A 21,415-nucleotide genomic window follows, 5' to 3' on the forward strand; every position below is an offset into this window, starting at 1 on the left:
TCTTAATTTCGAACAATTCAATCACGAGCGATACCGGGAACATTCAAATGGTACGATACCACATTAAAATTATATTGTGGTTACATATATTGATCAAAGCAGGTATAGTTTTAAATAGCCTTTGAATTTCTTTTCTTTCCATAACTTCTGAACCACATATCAAATTGTTATGAAGTTTGTTATTTGTAAGTTTGAGAGATGACTCGTTCGTATGATACAAGTTATGTTCAAATAAGTCGTGTAATCTTTGAGATAATAGAATTCCGTTGTTTTATTAACAATTTAATACATAACGGTTGCTTAAGTTCGATTATAATCAAATGAAATGGGAACGTATAGGGCAGCCAAACTTTGAAACCACGTGTTAAATCATAATTCATCAGTTAACCCTTAACTAGCCTTCGGTGCTTCCCAGACGAAGTTACATTTCGATTACAGTAAAATTCAATAGGGTGTTATGAGTCAGCTAGACCTTTCATTTGACACTAATTTCGTGACAATCGGTTCAGCCATCTCTGAGAAAAGTGAGTGAGTTTATGTTTTCTTCGGAATATGTTTCTTTTCATAGCTAGATTTCACATTTTTAAACATAACAGACAAAGTAATAGTCCGATTGCAAAAAAATCAAAAGGGTCCTATGGGGTAACTAGACCTTTCATATGATACTGATTTTGTGGAATTCGGTCCAGCCATTTCCGAGAAACATGAGTGAGATTTAACACTCTTCAGAACACATTTCTTTAAATAACTTCTGAGCCGCACGATCAATCTTCATGAAACTCAAAAGTTAAGGGTTTTTCAAGTAGCTCGTTCATTTAAAACTAATTTTGTTAAAATCGGTTGAGTAGTTTCTGAGATAGTGATGTTTCGTGATTTTCACATTTTTAAACATAACCTCTAAACTAGAAATCCGATTGCAATGAAATTCAATAGGGTCTTATGGGGCAACTAGACCTCTCATTTGCAATTTATTTTATAAAGATCGGTCCAGCCATCTCTGAGAAAATCGAGTGAGATTGGGAGAGCGTTACATACACACACACATACATACACATACACACACACACACACACATACATACAGAAAATGCTCAGCTCGTCAAACTTAGTCGATTGATATACGAGATTCGACTCTTTGGAGCACTTTTATACCTTTGGTTTTTCCAGTGATTGCTATACCTTTCTAGGAGAAAGGCAAAACGATGAAAAAATTAAATAAATAAATTTTGGAAAGTTATAAAACAAATGGCGATCAAAATTTAAAAAATAGAAAGAAAGAAAAAGGTTAGGTATAAAGAGGTAAAATTGTAATAAAATGAAAATATGAAAGAGGTAAGAAATTAAAAGCGAGAAAGAAAATCAACAAAAATATTTTTTTTTAAAATGTTAAGATAAAAAAATGAAAAGTTTAAAAGATATAAGGATTGAAATATTAATGGATACAAAGATAAAGAGATAAAAATATGAAGAGATGAAAAACAATCGAATTAACACAAACAAACGAAATGAAAAACAATAACATATTGAGAGATAAAACTATACGAGAATATAGTAAAAAATATTGATATAGAGACATTAAAAAAAGAAGAGATAAAATACAAAATAAAGTACAGGCACAAACAGAAAATTAAAAATCAAAATCAAATATAATAATTTGAGGATGGAGAAACAAAAATGTAAGAAATAGTGAAACAAAATATGTAAGAAATAGTGAAATAAAATAAATATCACAATTGAACGGTAACAAGTTAAAAGAGTGAAAAATAGATAAAGCACCGAGATACCGCAATAATTGTATGTTAAATTACTAAAACCACAAAAATACTAAAATACTAAAATACTAAAATACTAAAATACTAAAATACTAAAACACTAAAATACTAAAATACTAAAATACTAAAATACTAAAATACTAAAATACTAAAATACTAAAATACTAAAATACTAAAATACTAAAATACTAAAATACTAAAATACTAAAACACTAAAATACTAAAATACTAAAATACTAAAATACTAAAATACTAAAATACTAAAATACTAAAATACTAAAATACTAAAATACTAAAATACTAAAATACTAAAATACTAAAATACTAAAATACTAAAATACTAAAATACTAAAATACTAAAATACTAAAATACCAAAATACTAAAACACTAAAATACTAAAATACTAAAATTCTAAAATACTAAAATACTAAAATACTAACATACTAAAATACCAAAATACTAAAATAATAAAATACTAAAATTCTAAAATACTAAAATACTAAAATACCAAAATACTTAAATACTAAAATACTAAAATACTAAAATACTAAAATACTAAAATACCAAAATACTAAAATACTAAAATACTAAAATTCTAAAATACTAAAATACTAAAATACTAAAACACTAAAATACTAAAATACTAAAATACTAAAATACTAAAATACTAAAATACTAAAATACTAAAATACTAAAATACTAAAATACTAAAATACTAAAATACTAAAATACTTAAATACTAAAATACTAAAATACTAAAATACTAAAATACTAAAATACTAAAATACTAAAATACTAAAATACTAAAATACTAAAATACTAAAATACTAAAATATTAAAATACTAAAATACTAAAATACTAAAATACTAAAATGCTAAAATACTAAAATACTAACATTCTAAAATACTAAAATACTAAAATACTAAAATACTAAAATACTTAAATACTAAAATACTAAGATACTAAAATACTAAAATACCAAAATACTAAAATACTAAAATACTAAAATACTAAAATACTAAAATACCAAAATACCAAAACACTAAAATACTAAAATACTAAAATACTAAAATACTAAAATACTAAAATACTAAAATACTAAAATACTAAAATACTAAAATACTAAAATACTAAAATACTAAAATACTAAAATACTAAAATACCAAAATACTAAAATACTAAAATACTAAAATACTATAATACTAAAATACTAAAATACTAAAATACTAAAATACCAAAATACTAAAATACTAAAATACTAAAATACTAAAATACTAAAATACTTAAATACTTAAATACTAAAATACTAAAATACTAAAATACTAAAATACTAAAATACTAAAATACTAAAATACTAAAATACTAAAATACTAAAATACTAAAATACTAAAATACTAAAATACTAAAATACTAAAATACTAAAATACTCAAATACTAAAATACTAAAATACTAAAATACTAAAATACTAAAATACTAAACTACTAAAATACTAAAATACTGCAAGCTTGAGTACTAAAATACTAAGTTCTAAATAATTAATTACTAAATATGTACTATATTACATATATATTTAAATGCTGGAATACTCATATTTTGAAATAATACAATACTAAAATTAACCAAAATCAGAAAATACATCATTTACTAAGCTTCTAAAATTTCATTAGCCGGGTTCATTAGCTTTGAATGTTACATTATTGGTCAACAAAAGTGAAAAAATTTCCCTACAGCTAAAACCAAAAAATCTGAGTGATTACAGTTTTTTAACCGTTTCTGTGAACTTTGGTGTGTTTAACCGCAACGGAAGGCAGTGAAGTCTTCAATGACTTCAATGAAGATTCCCTGTAAGCAACGAAAAAACGACGAACTTTTGGCCTTTTGATGCACTTCCGAGGTGGCTCGAAGCACCTCAAGTCACTGAAACGAGTAGAAAGCTATGATCTCTCGTTTATTTTAAGTTTTAGTTCTACGGCAAAATGAAGTTTTGATAAAGATTTGTAATCGACTTTCTGACAAATTTTCTTACATTATGCCGGAGCAATAGTACAGCCTTCACGTCGATCTTTATAATGCATCTCTTGACTCAACCTATCAACTGACTACACAGTTTATTGCTCCCTGGTTATTTTTGTATACCAAGTGCCTCAAAATTCAAAAGAAATCTTCAATTGGGCGAAAATGAGGCAAAAACTCTCTGTTTTTTTTTCTCTTACTTTTAAATATTTTTTTATAATTGGCGAAGTGTGCAGAATATTATACACAATGGAAACCGGAAGATTTACGCTTCTAATATGGTTTACCCTGAATTTTTGGCCCATATTTTCATGCAGTTCTAATAGAACTGTACAATACGGTTGCACAATGCTTCTTGTTTCGACGCCCTTTTGAACAGTGCTGAGCATGCATGCTAAACTGAACAAAAAATATTGGCATAAAGAGGGGTAGATAAGCTTACATATACATAGGTACTCTCTGAGCGTGTGAGTGGGTAAGGGTACCGCAAACACCTCTAAAACTTCAGTTATCGCCCGTTAAAACTGGCAACATCTTACTATTGCTCTCAAAACGCTTACTTTTAAAAACTAAATAAATAAAAGAAAATCTTTTTCTACACAAGGATTCTGTACCGTTCAACAAACTATACAACGTTCCACAAAACCGTGCAAAATAATCCCTGTTATTTCGAGAAACTGTGCAAATCGCGTGGCTCAAAAGAACACAAAATAACTGGATTTTTTCTTTGAACGTTATTTTTTTGCCAAACACCGTCTAGTAAAGCCATGACCTAGCGGTAAAAGTTCTAAATGTAGCAGCTATAATCTCGCTGTCCATAATATTCTGTGGGTTTGACCTTTCCGCTCAGGCTGCTGCTGCTGGGTTGTGCAACTAATCAAGCGGTTTTATGAAAATATTTTCTTTCCATTGCGACATTGCACGAAACACCATCAGGACTCTGGGACCTCCGGTGTCGGTGTGTTTTCAAAAAATAAACCAATATTAATCATCGCTCAAATTCTGGACCACCTACTTCTGGTCGCTGAGTGCTGTAGAGGGTGCTTGAAAAATGTGCTAACATCAGCGTTTTTTCCACATCCATGCTCAGTGTGTACTTTCTACTGCAAAAAGAACTTCAAGCGTCGAAAAGACCTAGCAGGAAATAGTTGATTCTGTGATGCTCTCTCTATGTGTGTGTATGCATACGCGCTAGTAAATCCGCAAGAGTTTTTAAACGTCTAAAATCCTTTTTCAACGCCATCGACTGGCTTCCCGGGAGCGACCACAGAGCAAAAGATACAACACCAAAGGGTAAATAGATTTGAGTTAGACAGCATTTGCTCATCGTGGCAAACAATCCGGACGTTCTGCAGTGGGTTAGCACTATGAACAAGAAGAGTAAGTAAAAAAAAATAGTCTTGAGCTCTCTGTGTGAAAATAAGCTTTCAACGAATCGCCGGGGAGAAACGGAAAGATCGTTTCTTGCTGCTCTACTCTGACTGCTAGCACGCTAGCTGCACAAGGGCGTTTTATGATTCTCAAGGTTGAGCCCCCGAAGCACTGCGGGATAAAAATTTTACATCCGAAATACTTAACGTAGGAACGTAGGGTTGTGTTATTTTTTGTCGAGACCCTCATAACTGCGACTCGGTGTGTATCCAAATAGATATGTTCCAATTTCGTACCCGCTCTAGGAGCCACGTGACTCCGGAAGCTGCGGAAAGAATGTAGCACAACAGTCGAGGTAGAGAGTTCAGTATGAACTGAGCAGCGTGATTTTTGCTACCCGTTGAACTGCTTTTATGGGATGTCGTTCCAGAATGTTTATTGCAATGTTATTACCCTGGACCCAAGTTAATAAGCTGTGAATTTTGCTTATTTCCCGCGTGCGGTGCCCCGACGACGTTGAAATTGAATTAACTTCTTGGGGCGATAAATTCACGGTTACCATTTCGAGCTAGGTCTTATCCACATTCCAAAGGATGCTGGTACAATCACAAATTATGTTTAATGTTTAAGTAGCATGTTTAATTCTGCGATTAGCATTCATTCGTCGAATTGCACACTCTGAAAGAAATCAAATCAGCACTGGAATTAATCCGCTTGCAAAGTGCAAACGACCGGCTTCCGATGCACCGACCCACTCCGAACCGGATAATCCCATTCCGACGCGATGACCTGAATTCGCCTGTAATCCAATCCCGGTATCACCTTTGTCGTCCAGACTGGCGCACTATTCGCCGGACCCAATAGGATTAGTACGGAAAAGCTCCGATCTAACTGGGTTTTTCGATTTTCCGGTGAAACAGATGAGCCAATTCGGGTAGCTATTGTCCTGCGATCCGTGGCAAAAAATACACATTCTAGAGTCGTTGCCCAGCCTTAGCACCACCAGTCTAAAACGCATTTCATTCTCGTTGCTCATTGTTTGATACCTAGACGAAGACTCGCGGGATTGGAAATGAACGACAGTTGTTCGGTGTGGTACTGGAATCGTGGGCACCATGATATCCGCCACCACCGGGCTAGGTTCTGGCTTCGATGTGACAGATCGCAAATACCATTACCATTGGTGTAGAATTAGAACCAGAAAAATTTCATAGTTTTAGTTACTGCTTGTGATCGACTAGCGTGAACTCTTTGCCATCATGTCAAACTGATAATCGAATGGCAGCCATCGCACCGCTTCGTTTTTTGGAAAGGAATGTCTGAAATCTTTCTTGCTTCAGAAGAGGTGCATCTAAAAAATACTCTACAACTAAAATGATACTTTATCAAGTCTGACAAATTTTATTTTTAATCAAAGTTAACAGCAAAGCTCCTGCTGTTGCTGACGTTGTCTAAATAGGAAAGCTGAATCAAACTATTGATGTGGTTTCGCACCATCTTCGTCAGAAATTTCATAACAGATATCAAGAAAATAAATCTCTAAACATGGCTAGAGCTAGAACCACTCGCTAACAAGGAAAAATTCCGACTATTGTTTGATTAATTGTGGTATGTCTTAACTAACTCAAAGTGTGTATGAGCAGGCTCATCATTATTTGATGAGTTGGCGCCCTTGCTAGGTTCCTCATCTATTCCAGTTAGGCACCACACTCCGTATAAAGTTTGTTACCTTACGGGACTTTCGTCGTTTTTTTTCATTAACCGGGCGCTCAGTGAGAATCCACAAAAAAAGTTCTTAACCACAAAAGCTAGTGGATGATTCTTGCCTAGCTTAGCTAGTGTGTTTTTTACAAGCTGTCTGAGCGAGAAGATACATTCCCACACTAGTTTTGAGTGACAAATAGACTGCATGTCGATTCTATTTTTTCAGAAACGTTTCCACGCATTTTAATATACTGTTGGTCAGTGTTCTATTGGGAAGAATTTATTAATACTTGGACCTGCGAATTCCCCTCCCACGGATTTATTCAGCTCGAACTGGTGTCTACACAGTACCAAAAATGAACTAATACAAATGAAAGCACATACAGTGAAAAATATATACAATTTCACACCGCTAATAATACACAATACAGAATCGTTTTTAGCCATGTAAATTTGTACGTTAATTGATATAAACTTAAAGCTTCGAATATAAATATGCGTGCAAATTCACAACATATTCATTTACATTGCATGTGAATATAATGCCACACGGAATATTACATGGTTTCCAATGCTCCATTTATGTGCATTTAAAGTAATGTAAATTTTTTTTACTGTGTACACTAATAAACTGATTGATAACGGGCACTATTAATAATTAGAAAAATGACAGATATAATAATATAAGCTGATACCGGAAAATTTGAATCAATCAGTATTATAGTTTTTGGAGGACAATGTTACAGACGATATTGAAAAAGGTTTTAGCTTGGGAAAAAAGACCGTTAAACAGTAAACAACAGTCAAACATCATCTTCTTGTGTGCTGGACCTGGAAACGTCGTAGCATTGCTGTCTGCTGTTAGTGGAACGTTGGATGTTGCTGAGTTTAAACCATTCTTCCAAGGCTGGTGAATCAGGTTTCCAACTCTAATTTAAGAACTGCTTAGATTAGACAATGAGCTCTAATCCTTTAATTAATTCAAGGTTCAGACCAATGACGCTGAGACTGAAGCTGGTGAAGTTTATAGCCGCGGTCTAGCAAACTACTGTAGGTGATTCTTGGTCGGGCCAAGTCTGGTTTCAGTCCCCAGTTCTTACCGAACAGAGTTCTGCAGGCCCAGATCGCCGAGGTCGCTTTCTTAGCCGCATGATCCAGTTGTGCAGACCAGTTCAGTTTCTTATCCAGGATAATTCCGAGATATTTGACTTAATTGCTGAAGCCCAGTCTAGCTCCATTCAGTATTGGAGGAGTGATGGAGATCTTCCTTCGTCTGCCGAATGGAATTAGGACTGTTTTTAAGGGGTTTATGTGTAGACACCATAACGTGGTGGCATTCAGAGCCGCTAGCATTCGGCTCGACAGAGTTGCGTCGTGTTTGCCTCTGACGATGAGGACGATGCCATCAGCATATCCAATGACCTCGTAACCAAGCTGTGAAAGCTTATTGAGAAGTGCGTCGACAACTAGTGACCATAACAAGGGCGAGAGAACCCCTCCTTGCGGGCATCCCTTGATCACCGACATTGTAACAGACGAATCTCCCAAGGTTGCTGTGATCACTCTGCTAGAGAGCATTGCGTGTATCCAGCTCGTTGAAGTGTGGTCGATTCCCTTATGAGAGAGAGCCGTATCAATTGATGCGAAGGACGTGTTATCGAAGGCCCCTTCAATATCAAGAAATACACATAGCGCCGTCTCCTGATAACTCAGGGACTTTTAAATCAACGTCACTAAGCTGTGAAGAGCGGTTTCTGTTGACTTGCCGCTTCGATAAGCATGTTGGTTCCTATGCAGCGAGGAGTCTTTACGAAACTCATCCCGGATAGATTTGTCCATTATTTTCTCTTCATCAACTTGAGAAGTGATGAAGTAAGACTTATAGGTCTGAAAGTCTTAGGTAGGGTTTTGTCCTTTCTTCCAACTTTGGGGATGAACACTACCTTCACCTTCAACCAGTTTTCCGAAATATGATAAAGGATAAAGCTGGCTCTGAAGAGGTTGATGAGTTCGGACATTTTTGTAGAGAGATGGGTAGTATGCCGTCTGGAACTGGAGACTTCATAGGGTCGAATGAGCTTAGAGCCCAACCTGTTGAATCTTTCCTGAACAGTCGACGGGCCAGCAGGATGGACTCCCAAGACGCCATATGTCTCGAATTGTCACGCCGCGACCCATCACTATTCAGTTCTTCGGTCTTTATCGATCCAGGAAAGTGGATGTTCATAGGAACCTCCAACGTTTCCTTGGTAGTGACAGTGAGGCATCCATCCTATTTCCTTACTTGTCCCAAACCGTTAGTATAGTCTTTGGACATCGCCTTTTGGAGCCGCGTAGCTTCCGGTAGAGTTTGGATTTTTTCACAGAAACTAACTCTGGATTCTCGTTTTGCTTTGCGTAGCTCGGCGTTGTACTCAGTGAGGGGCGCTCTCTCCCAGTTATATGTGACTTTTGCCCTGTTGAACAACCGCCTAGTTTCCCGACGAAGGTCACTAAGTTGATCATTCCACCAGGGTACGTCACGGCATACTGACCGCTGTGTTAGTGGACAGTTTGCATTAAAAGCATCCATGATTGTGTTTTGTAGATCATTCGCTGCCGAATTCAGGTCAACTGAATTTCGAATGTTGCTGTAACTGAAAGTTCGTGAATAGATCAGGTGTTCCTTAAAGGATTTCCAATCCTTATTCTTAGGATTTCGGAGGGTTAGCCTCTATATTAAAAACAATGTGTCTGTGGTCCGACAAACTAGGTTCATCGGAGACATGCCAATTTTGAATTCTCTCAGAAATAGAGGCGCTACACAGAGTGAGATCAAGGACCTTCTGTCTGATATCGTTGTCAAAAGTGGGGTCATTCCCTACATTACATACATTGACATCGTTAGAAGTAAGGTATTCAAGTAGGTACTCACCCCTAACGTTGGTATCCGAGCTGACTCAGATCGTGTGGTGGGTGTTGGCATCGCAGCCGATCAGAAACGGCTTGTTGATGGCCTTGCAGTACCGCACGAGCGCAGCAACTTCGGGTGGCGGTATATCACCTTGGTCGCCCGGGAAGTAGGCCGACGCGACAACCATCTCCTGCTTTCCTCTGGTTGTCGGTACTTCAACCGTGACGGCAACGACATCGCGTTGGATGAATTTTGTAATAGGTAAAAATTTTAGTTCTCTATTTAGCAGATTTGCAGGCCTTGGTTTGGACTGCGCTGCCGCTCATAGCAAGTCCGTCCCATTTGCGTTTTGGTGCTGACGAGAAAACACAAACTGAAAATCGTAACACTTTAGGTGAAATTTTGCACTCAAATGCTTTTCAAATCAACATCATCAACAGCATTTAGTACTGCTATGACAATCTAACACTTTTGCATTATAAAACTTGCATACACACCGAAATTTGATTAAAATTTGCTAAAAATCATAAGCTGGGACTCACATGCGATTACTTTCAGGGTACGTAGCCAGAATGATAGCAAGTCAGTCCCATAGCCAGCTACGACCGGTGATGAAAAACAAACTACTGCAAATCGATGGCGGTGCTACAGCTTGCGTATGGAATGAAGCCTTCGCTCGTCAATTCATAAATGACCTTCTCTCGTGCTTCATTAAATAATCATTTTGTGAGAAGCATAACAATGTACCGACTGCGCCGCTCAAAATAAAATTTGATTTTGTTTTTACATTTGATACTTCTGATAAATTCAAAATCAGTTTAGGTGTAGGAACTTGTTCTAAATTTTCCTGACAGCGGTCACACGTTCGTGACGGCGGTCAGCTTCCACGTAGCAGTGGAAGTAAATATGAAAGAACACCTATAGCTTAGGAAAATGTTTGCTCCGTCAAAAAACAGCTAAGTAGCGTACCGAAGTATTTGATATGACTGACAAATTCTTCAAAATGAAATTCATGACAATAATTGAACAATTTTTAACCGCGTCTTTACATAAAATACGGATTAAATATGAAAAGTAGTATTTACTGAAGAATGCCATAACTAACAATACAGTGACACACATAAAGCGTTCTCTGTCAACAAACAACAGCTGAATGAAGCTACTGGTGGAAACTTCGTCTTGAAGAAAACATTGTACTATCAGCTAGAGCCACACGATGTAGAACGCGTAAATTTCAATCAAACCTACTATCGAATATCACTTGGTACATCCAATTCTAAACCTGAAGACCATAAGTTGTGGTAAATATCACATTTTTCATAATCATTATTGGCTGTGGGATTAACTTGCGAAGATTTTTTCAATGGGACCGACTTGCGATCACTTTTGCTATGGGACAAACCGACTTGCTATTTTTTTTCATAGTTCCTCAGAACGAAGTATTCAAAAATATTTGTTTTATCGAAAGTAGATATAAAAAGGAATTGATTCCATAAATAAACTCAAAATTGATAAAAATGCAATTGGGACGGACTTGCCATGAGCGGCAGTGCGTGTCGCAGTAGATTAACCTACCGTTAGGAGCGTTAAGTCCGAGGATTTTAGATTCGTTGATCCACGGCTCCTGTATGAGTGCAGTCGCTAGCTGCTCTTTGGCGAATCTCTTGCAAAGAACACCGGAGGTGCCTTTTGCGTGATGGAGATTCGCAAAAGGCACCTCGGGTGTTCTTCGCAGCGAAGGCTGCTCACTTTACAGTGAAGTTGCCGTCTTTGTCCGGATCGGAAGATGATCCGGGTATTGGCTGACGGCTGCCAACAGCGGTTTGGCTGGTTAACGGAGATTGCTCTTCCTCACTGTTTGGCTTCGGTTGCAGCAGTCGATTGGCAACAGAAGGTCGTCGCGCACTCTGTGGCGGTTTTTGACTCCGGGGGGTGCGACTGTTCGGTGGTTGATGCGTCACACTCTTGCGAGTCTTCAGCGGAACCGTCCGAGCAGCCGCGGGGTTGCGTTGTTTGGGTGTTGACAGGGCACTCCCAGGGGAAGATCCTGCGCGTACTCCCGGAGGAGTTTCCCACGCGAAACTTTAGCCCATTCGCAGGATCGCTTTGCCTGGGTGGTGGCAGGGTACTCCCGGAGGAGTTACCCGCACGTACCTTCCCTGACATTGCGACGGAGTCTTTCCTGCCTGTGACGTTCGGCCTTCCGCTTACCTTTCGGATGCGTGCTTTGCCGAAACCGTAGTGCAGTTCATAGTTTCCACTCTCGATGAGTTTGGTCAATTCTTCGTCAATATCCAGAACTAGCTCGACCAAGGTCTTTACCAATTTGCGGTTACAGACTCGCCACATTTTGGTAGAGAGATGATCCTTCTGATTCTGTAGTTAACGAAGGATCTTCCTGTCCGGAGAGTTCACACTGTCCGCGAAGTCTATAGGGTCTGGTCTTCGGCAGATCCTTCATGTGGTATAGACGCAGCTGTGCTCCCTCCCACGGTACGAGAGAAGATACCTCCCTCTCCAACCACTGCATTGTGTCGGTGTCGGCACAGAAAAGTTGCAGGAAGCCATTTTTTAGATGGCAACTGTTAAACTTGGGCTTGGTGGTTGGATTTTCCTGGTCAGCAAAGTGATCGAGGATGGAGGTCCGGACAGTCTGAAGCTGGTCCGTTGTGAGTAGGGAGCTGGGGTGGGTAGCAGAAGTAACCGCAAGGCTTATAGCTCCCGCTATGTTCCTAAATGTGGCCGTCGGGAGCGGCTTCGAATCCGATGACCCCAAACCAGTGCTGTTCCGCAGTTTTTTAGGCTGTTGACACTTAGTACTGGTGTTTGGGGACACCAAGTCGTCCGACCGCTGTCGCTTGACGGCGACTTGGTTCGTTTTCTTCGTACGAGAGACTGGAGCGAAGATTTTTGCTCAATCGCCGCCTTTGCGCATTTGAAAGTCGCTTGACAAGGAGTGCCGATGATACGGGTTTCCCTTCGTCATCGGGCCTTGTCTCTGGACCGGGAAGTAAGTCCATTTGACTTGCGTCATTCCCTTGTGGAAAACGTAGGATTAAGGATGAAGCAAAAGGTCCTCCGTCCAGCGATTCGCTGTTGAAGTCGTCCTCATGCTCCATCTCCTCCGTTCTGCCCGAAGTGTTTATTTTTATGGGACTGCGCTCCGATAAGTCCATGGGTACCGGCAAAGAAAGGCTGCCGGTGGCCGAATTTTGTGAATTGATGCTATCCATAAAATGAAAAACGAGTCGCTGAGTAAAAAAGAGTCCGCTGCATCAGTGATGCAGTAAGGGCTAATTACTGTGAAGGGTGCCCTGGTGCTTCACAGGCTCCGGTAGAGGCTGGGTATTTGTTAACCCCATGTGTCACAATAACTGCATGTAGTACTTTATGGGCCTTCATGGACAGTTTAAATAGGATGTTTACGGTTCATAGACGATTGTTCAGCTGACTTTTCGCAAAAAATTCTTTAAAAACTATTGTTAAATCTTATAATCAAACATTTGCTACTGAGATACAAGTCAGTTTCCGTAAACAAACACAATTTTGACTTTTATTTAACTTTGGTTCAGGTTAGCCGCAAAGTTAAATGAGGCAGTTTGTCTTATACTATGTTATTTATTTAGGTCTAACTGAGAAGAATAACCGGGCCGCTAGTATTAGTAGAGTATGGAAAAGCCCGCGTATTATTTGCTCCTCCTCATAAGGACAAAAAAAATCTTCTCATCTTTTCTTTTAACAAATGGAACTTTATGAAAGTATATTACATATAACTAAGTTTAATGGTTCATGTCTTTGTAAAAGATATTTATGTCAGTTTTGACAGTAACTTGGTAATAAGAAGTACTACTAGTACACCGGATGATTGTTTTTATACTATTAACATTAAATTATATTTACCTAAATTTATAAATAGTTGAAAGGCCGTTTATCAGAAAAAGGAAACATCTAAACTGTCTATCAGAACCCATATTTACAAAACCATCCAAAACCTCCAAACTGATAGTTGAACCATACATAAGAATAATCTATCATAAAAGTTCATTCTGGTGTTCTAGTTTCCTATCAAAAAACTAGCTATAAATAATTTAAATGACAATAACCATGCAAAAATTATGATGAGAATCGTTTTGGAGGATTTGAGACTCAGTATACCCTATTATCTTGATATTTTCAGGAATTCTCAGAAAAATTTACATAAAATACCAAATTTTCACGAAGGTGACTTTTTTATTTTCCTTTAACCCTCTAGTGCCCCAGTTCATTACTAGACAGGCTTCGGTAAAATGACTATGAAGCATTATAAACACTTTTTGAGTATTTTTTGAAGCTTTGGGCACTAGAGGGTTAATGTCCTTAATTTTTTGTCCTATTCTTTAATGTCCACCATAACCACCATGCGTCTCCATTTGAAAAAGCTCCTGTAAAGCACAAATATCTAATCTTGTGTCCTGGGTCCTAAATCCTCCAAAACGGTAACAAAATAATAAGTTTTGAACATTAAAAGGTTTGACAAAGGTCGATTTTTGGCAAGTCTATGATGAAAAGTGTCATTTTAAAGGCCCTACAAAAATAGGGGACTTTTTTGCACAGAACTGCAGTATATGGGTCATTCCATGTCAAGTGATCAGACAAATGCAACGACCCTCTTCGATTCACTGTAAAATGAAATGAATAGAATGACTTGTTTTAGGTCGCAAATGAAAAATCCAGAGTTTTGGGTCAATCGGACAACCCCCTCCAATTGCGGGGCCCTCCATTTTTGTATTTTTTGATAAAAAATCATTTTCCATGTTAAGGAAAAACATCATATCTCAGAGACCGTAAGAACTACAGACAATATAAGACACTCTTTTTTGAGGTTATTAAATTATAATCGAATGGCATTCTCAGATTTTGCGAACAGTGTTGCCAATATTGATATTTTTACGTTTAAAAACTATAACTTTGTTTATCTCAAAACACCCTCCTTTTTTTTAAATCTGATATCACCGGAAAATTTTCAATAAGAATTACCTATCCATAAGATGCAATATGCGCCGTTGCGGAGATATTCAACTTTTAAGCTAACGAGTTCATTAAATTCACACAACTAATGTGACCAAATGTTAAAATGCACCCAAAACAAAAGCACTATTTCACATCTCAAGTGTGGGTTTCTCATGGCCTTCTTGATGGTTTATTCCTTTGTTTTCATATCGTGGTTTCTGTCAAAACATACGGAGGTTGATTTGAGTCTTCACTACAATGAAAAAAATGATGTGTTCAATAGGTTCAGGGCCGGCGGTTGATGTGGGTAGTATGGGTAGGGTAGTAGTACCCACTCGGAAAATATCCCTGTGGGTACTCACCCATACAGAATTATCGAACAAAACAAAAAAAATGTAGTGATTTCTATGTCGAAACCTAAAATTGTCACGCACATGTGCGAGCAACCGCTTTTCAATGGATATCATTGAGCGAGAGTTTATAAAGCTACAGATTTAATGCATTTCTAAGCAATTCGCTATCAAACAAAATTTCGATTTCGAAAACTTCAAGAGCAAGAACATGGGACAACTATGTTTGGCACGGCAGTACACTTGTGCATTTTTTTTCATTGGTCAAAAAAGTGAGACTTTCTCTATCTAAGTGAAGTCCGCTTAAATTTGAATTTTGGATGGAGACTTTATTCGAGGAGATAAAACTGTTGAGCCTAGAGTTTGCATTACAAATTGTCTATTTTTCATGAGTTTACCATCCACTAACGAAACAACCCATGCAGCATCAATCATAGTAACCCATGAGTTATCAGAAAAAATTAACTCGAACTCTAACCGTGATGGCGAAAACAGTGAAACTACTTCATTCAGAAGTGTGCGCGTTCAAAACGAATATCGTGCACCACTTTGTGGACGCCGGATACGCCCGTTTTGGCATCTACAATATCTTGGCACTATAGGACAAGAGTCAAAGCATCGAAAAAAACTCGGTTCCAAACGACCGATGACCCTCAACGATAAGAAGCTTTCAAGGATGCTGGAGAGGAGAACCGAGGGAAAAGTGGCTACATGGCTGCGTACGCTTGGCCGGGAGGTTGGTTCTACCGGCCAAACTGTGAAAATTACCTGGCGAACATGGATGACAACGACTGGCAGGGCATTTCATATTTTACTTCCTCCACGAAAGGAAGTGTGCTCCGAGGTGAAGTACATTTGACACACTAAGTTCCCCAAGAAGGTGCTGCTGAAGTTGACAATCAGCGAGAAGAGGTTGTCAAAGCCGCTCTTCTTCCGCTCCTGACTGGCCGTGAACGGGGAAATTTATAGTAAAAAGTGCCTGCCGAAAGTTGCGTCGTTCATCAAGAAATACCATAAGGACGAAAACGCGGTGTACTTGCTGGATCTGCCGTTGGCCCACTTCTCGAAGCAACCGTTGGAGTAGATGGAGCGTCTCCTACCTAGCTGGCGCCTTCGAGAGTTACTGAGCAAAATTGAAGCTCCAATAATTTTGACGCGAAAATTGATAAATAAAATGACGAAAGAACTCAAAAACATGCCTAAACGCATGTTTTCGTCCGCCATGGTAATTGTTCCGATTAACTGCTGGAAGGCCACTTATGAACCTTTCCCACAATGAATATCTCCGGAATCAGAGGCTAAAAATTTACCACAGACACCATTATGAATTGTAAGATGGCGACTTTTGGTTTCTGGAAAACAGCCGAAAATGACCAAAACACTATTTAGAATTCAAAGATGACCACTTTCAGTTTCTGGAAAACAACAAATTTACTGAACATCACTCAATATGGGTATTTCCGTAATCAAATTGATGCCAGAAAAACAGCTGAAAATGATCGAATACCACTCAATATGGATATTTTTAGAATAGAGGTGATGTACAGAAGTCAAAAGTCGTGAATGCTGTCATTCCGATAAAACCAATCATTTCAAACGATTTGCCTTTTGACTTTGATCATATCCTATGGCCGATTAGTCGTGCATTTGTAAACTATAAACAAATCGCAAGGAATCAATGAATTTGGAATGTTTGAAATTATTAAATTGAACACAAAAATGGACGAGACGAAGTTTTCCGGGTCAGCTAGTGTTCACTGTAATTTGTTGAATACAAATCGTAAAATTATTAGGCGTTCATTTTTTTTTCATTATCATCTCTGTGTTTCGACATCCCAAAGATGAATGTTTTAATTGTCTATCAATCTTGAGTACCGGTAATATATTCCTACAAAAAACCAAAACAAATTCCCACGAAAAACTGTCCATATCCCTTCCCGAAATAAGGCTGGCAACAGCAGTTACAATCAATCCAAGTCACGTAGCGTCGCATGCGATCCTAACTGAAAACTCGGTGCTGTCGGCTTACCGCGGCCGGGAGAGATGATGGCCCAGAAAATAATCCGACACAGCCGGTGCACCAGACCAGACAGCCGGCAAGAAGCAGGCCAAAAAATGGGCCACCTCTTGATGCTAATAGCCATACTGCCCATAATCGCATATTTGTAACATTTACAAAATTGGTTGTTCGAGCAAATCGCACTTTTATATTTTGACCTTAAATGCTTTGTTCGCAATATGTTCTTGCAAATAGACTCTTCAACTAAACTGCGTATCAGGAAGAAAGCACTACTTTACACTCTGTATACTTTAAACATTACTTGTGAAGTCAAATTGGTTGAAATTTTTGCAATGATACATTTATGCCGTCACTTTCAAGCTACTTTTGGAATATATCAGAGGGAAAATGAAGTTTTTCATGTATTCAACAAGCATGAGCTGAACATCAGAAACGGATCACCGGTGGTTGGTTACCAGACCAGTATAACTTTCGAGTTCCAAAGGATGCAGATGTGGATTTGGATGGAAGCTTTTTTGACAAAAAAGTTGATAAAGTTAAGTAGTGTAACAATTATGCGGTTATTTACGCTATGTGATAAAACAACTTGGTATTTTTTACGACTTTTTTCACACAAACATAAGCATATTTTTTCAGATGTAAAAAGTACATACTATTCTAACCATTTCCCAATAAAAAGCAAGAAATCCATAAAATGTCGAATGTTACAATTATGCGATTACAGGCAGCATACATATCCTAAATAACGAATGTGAACCAAATCTGGGCTGGGCTGGGCTAAGTGCGGAGGGGGCAAACGGCCAAACGAGCAAGCCTGAGTGTACCTCGTAACCATATGCATAACCATGTTTAAATTTGCATTAAATTAAAAGTCGGAGCGGTACGGTTTTTCGTTGTACCGTTGTTGGTTCGGAATTGAATCAAGCCGTCGAGTGGTCCCGGATCATTACTGGGCATAATGTGAAGTCTTATCTCATGGGTTTTATTTTCTGTTGCAGGATCGGTTCGGGCGGAGTCGTTCAGTCGGCCACGAATGTATGGCAGTGGGATCATTAACGATGCTCAGGAATCTCGGCTGGAGTCATTTGGAACCGAATGCACTCCGGATCCTACGATGGGCGAGGTACTGCAGGAAGGAAATCCGGATGGGGGCGTGCTGAGTGAGGAAGAGGAGGAGGAACTGCTGGAAAAGCTTGCCAATCGGCACTACTACAGGTGGGTTTATTTATCCATGAGTGCGGCAGGTTTGACATGTCTGTCACAATAAATTACTATTTCGGAATTGATACTTTGCAACTAATCACCAGCCGCTTTGTAGAGAGCTCAAGTGAAACGATAAATCTTCTCTACTTTGCAGCTACACCGCCGCGTTGGGAGTGACAGTTGGTGTGGGTTGCCTCTTGCTGCTGCTGAACATGCTCATCTTTGCCGGTATCTACTATCAACGGGATCGGTCTCGGCGGCGGAAGTCCCAGGCGGGCAGCAGTTCCGGTTCCGGAAGTGGATCACGAAACAATGGAAGTGCCAGTCCGGATGAAGCAGGTTGGTTTTGAGTGGTTATCACCCGAGCAGGGTTTGACGCAACAATATTGTTCAATTTTGCCTAAATTGTAACGTTGAATCGATCACCAAGTACCGTTGCGAATTATTTTCGCTTGTGAATGTAGTCGGGTACTTGCAAGCCGACAACCACCCGAAAGATTTATCACCCGGTTCCATAAATTCTCCTAGAAACTGATACACTTGACGTGTGCTTTGTTGTGCTGTTCCACTGCAGATATCCCGCTGACGACTATTCCGAGTCCATCACCGAGTAAAATGAAACGGGACCACGAATCGCCTCCCAGCTATGCAACACTGCCGAAACGAAATTCGGGCAGCAATCACCAGCAGCAGCCGAAGGGTGGGCCGAGCATAAAGGACACCAATCTGACGACAGCCACCCTGGGCCGGGCCGGAAGTTTCTCGCACAAACAACAGGTAAGTCGGGCCAAGCTTCCGTTGCTTTGTCATCAAAGTTGATTTATTCTGATATCGGTATGCAAAGAAGCAGACATCCGAAATGTTCGCCACAGTTACAATTGTAAAGGTTACGGCTTCAGGGCCACCCCACGGTGCCCTGTCACGGACACACATTCCATTTCGTTTGTGGGCCAAAACCAAATAAAACAAATCATCCAGTGAAAAAGTGCCAGATTTGCAATTCACCAGACAGAACCGGAGTCAACCTGCAAGCATGGCGATAGTTTTCACAAGGTAGGAAGGACTATCTCCGCGTGGGCAGCGACAAAAACGTTCACGGCAGATAAAAAAGCCGTAAACTATAAAACATTGGGATGATTTATATCCACCGATGCAACACATCATACGCGGCAGCAAGTGTCATCGGGATCTGGTTACTTTCATTTTTATGTTGTTTTGCTTACAGTTTTACCAGATTGAATGCTCTCGCGAGCTGTCCGCAAAATAACGCTAAAATCGTTTGATTGCATCGTGTTACACGGCGTGTTGCGGGACAAGTGGTGTGACGTGCGTCAGATTTATCCACTGGATGGGGTTAAATACAAATCAGTCGTTCCGTAGGCTCCAATCTGGCGTACACGTTTGTGTCATGTCATAGGTATATAATCGTGGGCTCGGGGAGGGAGCGATTGTTCGGCTATCTCGTAGTTTTAAAACACAGAAAGAAGCAATCAATCCGAAACGCTGTAGTAGGGGGAACAATTTTTAGTGTTTTGCTCAGTGATGTAAATATTGCATTCTATTTTTTTCTATAATAATGTACATTCTATCAAAGATTTGATTTTTGATAATTTTATGTCTTGAACAAAATTTATGCAACGATCTCCTGCAATAATTAAACATTGTGACATATATGACATGTTCGACATAACAATTCATTTAAAAAAATACTCATCCGTCACAAATACATTATTACTTTTCAGCGACTCAACCAGTTGATTAAAATTGCTACCAATTCCCATCATACTGTCTTACTATTAACCTCATTAATTTTATTAAAAAAAGGTTACGATTCCGTAGTTTTAAATTCAACTGCCATTTGATTAGGGGTTATATCTACAAAAAAAAATTTCGCCATTTTTTATTGGCCTAAATCATGCTAAAACTATACAAGAATCAAAGTCTACATCGCCCGAGTACAGATCTAAACTCAAAGTTCATTTAAATCAATTTTTACCAAACAACTTTCATACTCCAAAATCACATTTTTTGTTTATTTTGGCGATGCTCGTTTTTCTTTTTATTTAGTGGCTTTGTAAACTAGCAGAAGTTACCTACGATCGTTATCGTGTTTCAAATTTGAAGTATAGAGGTCTCTGCATCAAGTTTCGACCGTTATAGCGTCTCTACAGCACGTGTTTACTCACAATCTCCCTTTGTTTAGTCGATCAGCCGTTCTCATTGTGTACTATCTTTGTTTGAGTTTTTCTATACATTTTAACTGTGAGTTATATTCAAAAGTACTTAAATATGAGTGACAAGTTTGAGTTTTGCGTGGGGTCGGGCGCCAACTATGTCAGAGTCGCTAAGCATCGCATGTCCGACATCGCGAAAGGGGCTAGGCGCAGCCATACATCAGATGACAAAAAGGAAGAAGTGGAAAATAAAACTCAGGAAGAACAATTTTACGACGCAGGGATAGCGGACTGAAGGTAAAAAAAATATTAGGGGCTTTGTTAATGCGATTCTTAAGATTTATAGCATTTTGAAACTTTAAACGCGTTTTTCTCAAAACCATGTTTTCAAAATCGGCGAGCAGTAGAACTGGAAAAGTTTACATCCGATTGACTTGAAATTTTAACTGTAGCTTCTTCATTAGATTATCTAGTGAAGTACACACGATTTAGGCGATTGATTTACAACAACAAAGGTTATAAACAATCAAAATCGTTTTTTTTTTTGTCGAAAGAAAACTTTTTTTTTCGAACCGTTGCCATTTTGAGAAGAAAAATTCTAAAAATATAATCATGTGTACTTCACTAGCGACACTTATGTAGATAATGAAACAACTTTTGTTTTGGTTATAGGTGAAGTTGGGCACGACTTCTACTGCTCGCCGCGGAACAACTTAAAAAAAAAGCGGCTTACGGCAATCGCTGCACAGCCGCTATTTTGTAACAAAGATAGCAATAAAAATATTTTTTCTATTTTGCAAGAACTGCTCAATCCAATGATATATTTTTTATATACCTTACATCTAAAATGTCCTGTAAAAAATTCATTAAAAAAGCCTTGTTTTTATGAACATTTGGTAGATATTACTCCTTAAAGTAAGTGTT

The 21,415-nt window shown here is 38.3% G+C and overlaps 1 protein-coding gene across 3 annotated transcripts in view; it reads left to right on the forward strand.

Moving 5' to 3' along the window:
- The window catches only part of LOC129723412 (neuroligin-4, X-linked-like), a 591,759-nt gene that overhangs the window by 515,886 nt on the left and 54,458 nt on the right, over positions 1 to 21,415 (forward strand). For all 3 annotated transcript variants that reach the window (XM_055677612.1, XM_055677613.1, XM_055677614.1), the window contains 3 exons: positions 18,113 to 18,329; positions 18,472 to 18,656; positions 18,892 to 19,094. In XM_055677612.1, the coding sequence (XP_055533587.1) occupies positions 18,113 to 18,329; positions 18,472 to 18,656; positions 18,892 to 19,094 (605 nt within the window). The remainder of the gene's footprint in view (positions 1 to 18,112; positions 18,330 to 18,471; positions 18,657 to 18,891; positions 19,095 to 21,415) is intronic.

This window comes from Wyeomyia smithii, chromosome 2 (genome assembly GCF_029784165.1).
Source record: "Wyeomyia smithii strain HCP4-BCI-WySm-NY-G18 chromosome 2, ASM2978416v1, whole genome shotgun sequence".
Classification (NCBI taxonomy): domain Eukaryota; kingdom Metazoa; phylum Arthropoda; class Insecta; order Diptera; family Culicidae; genus Wyeomyia; species Wyeomyia smithii.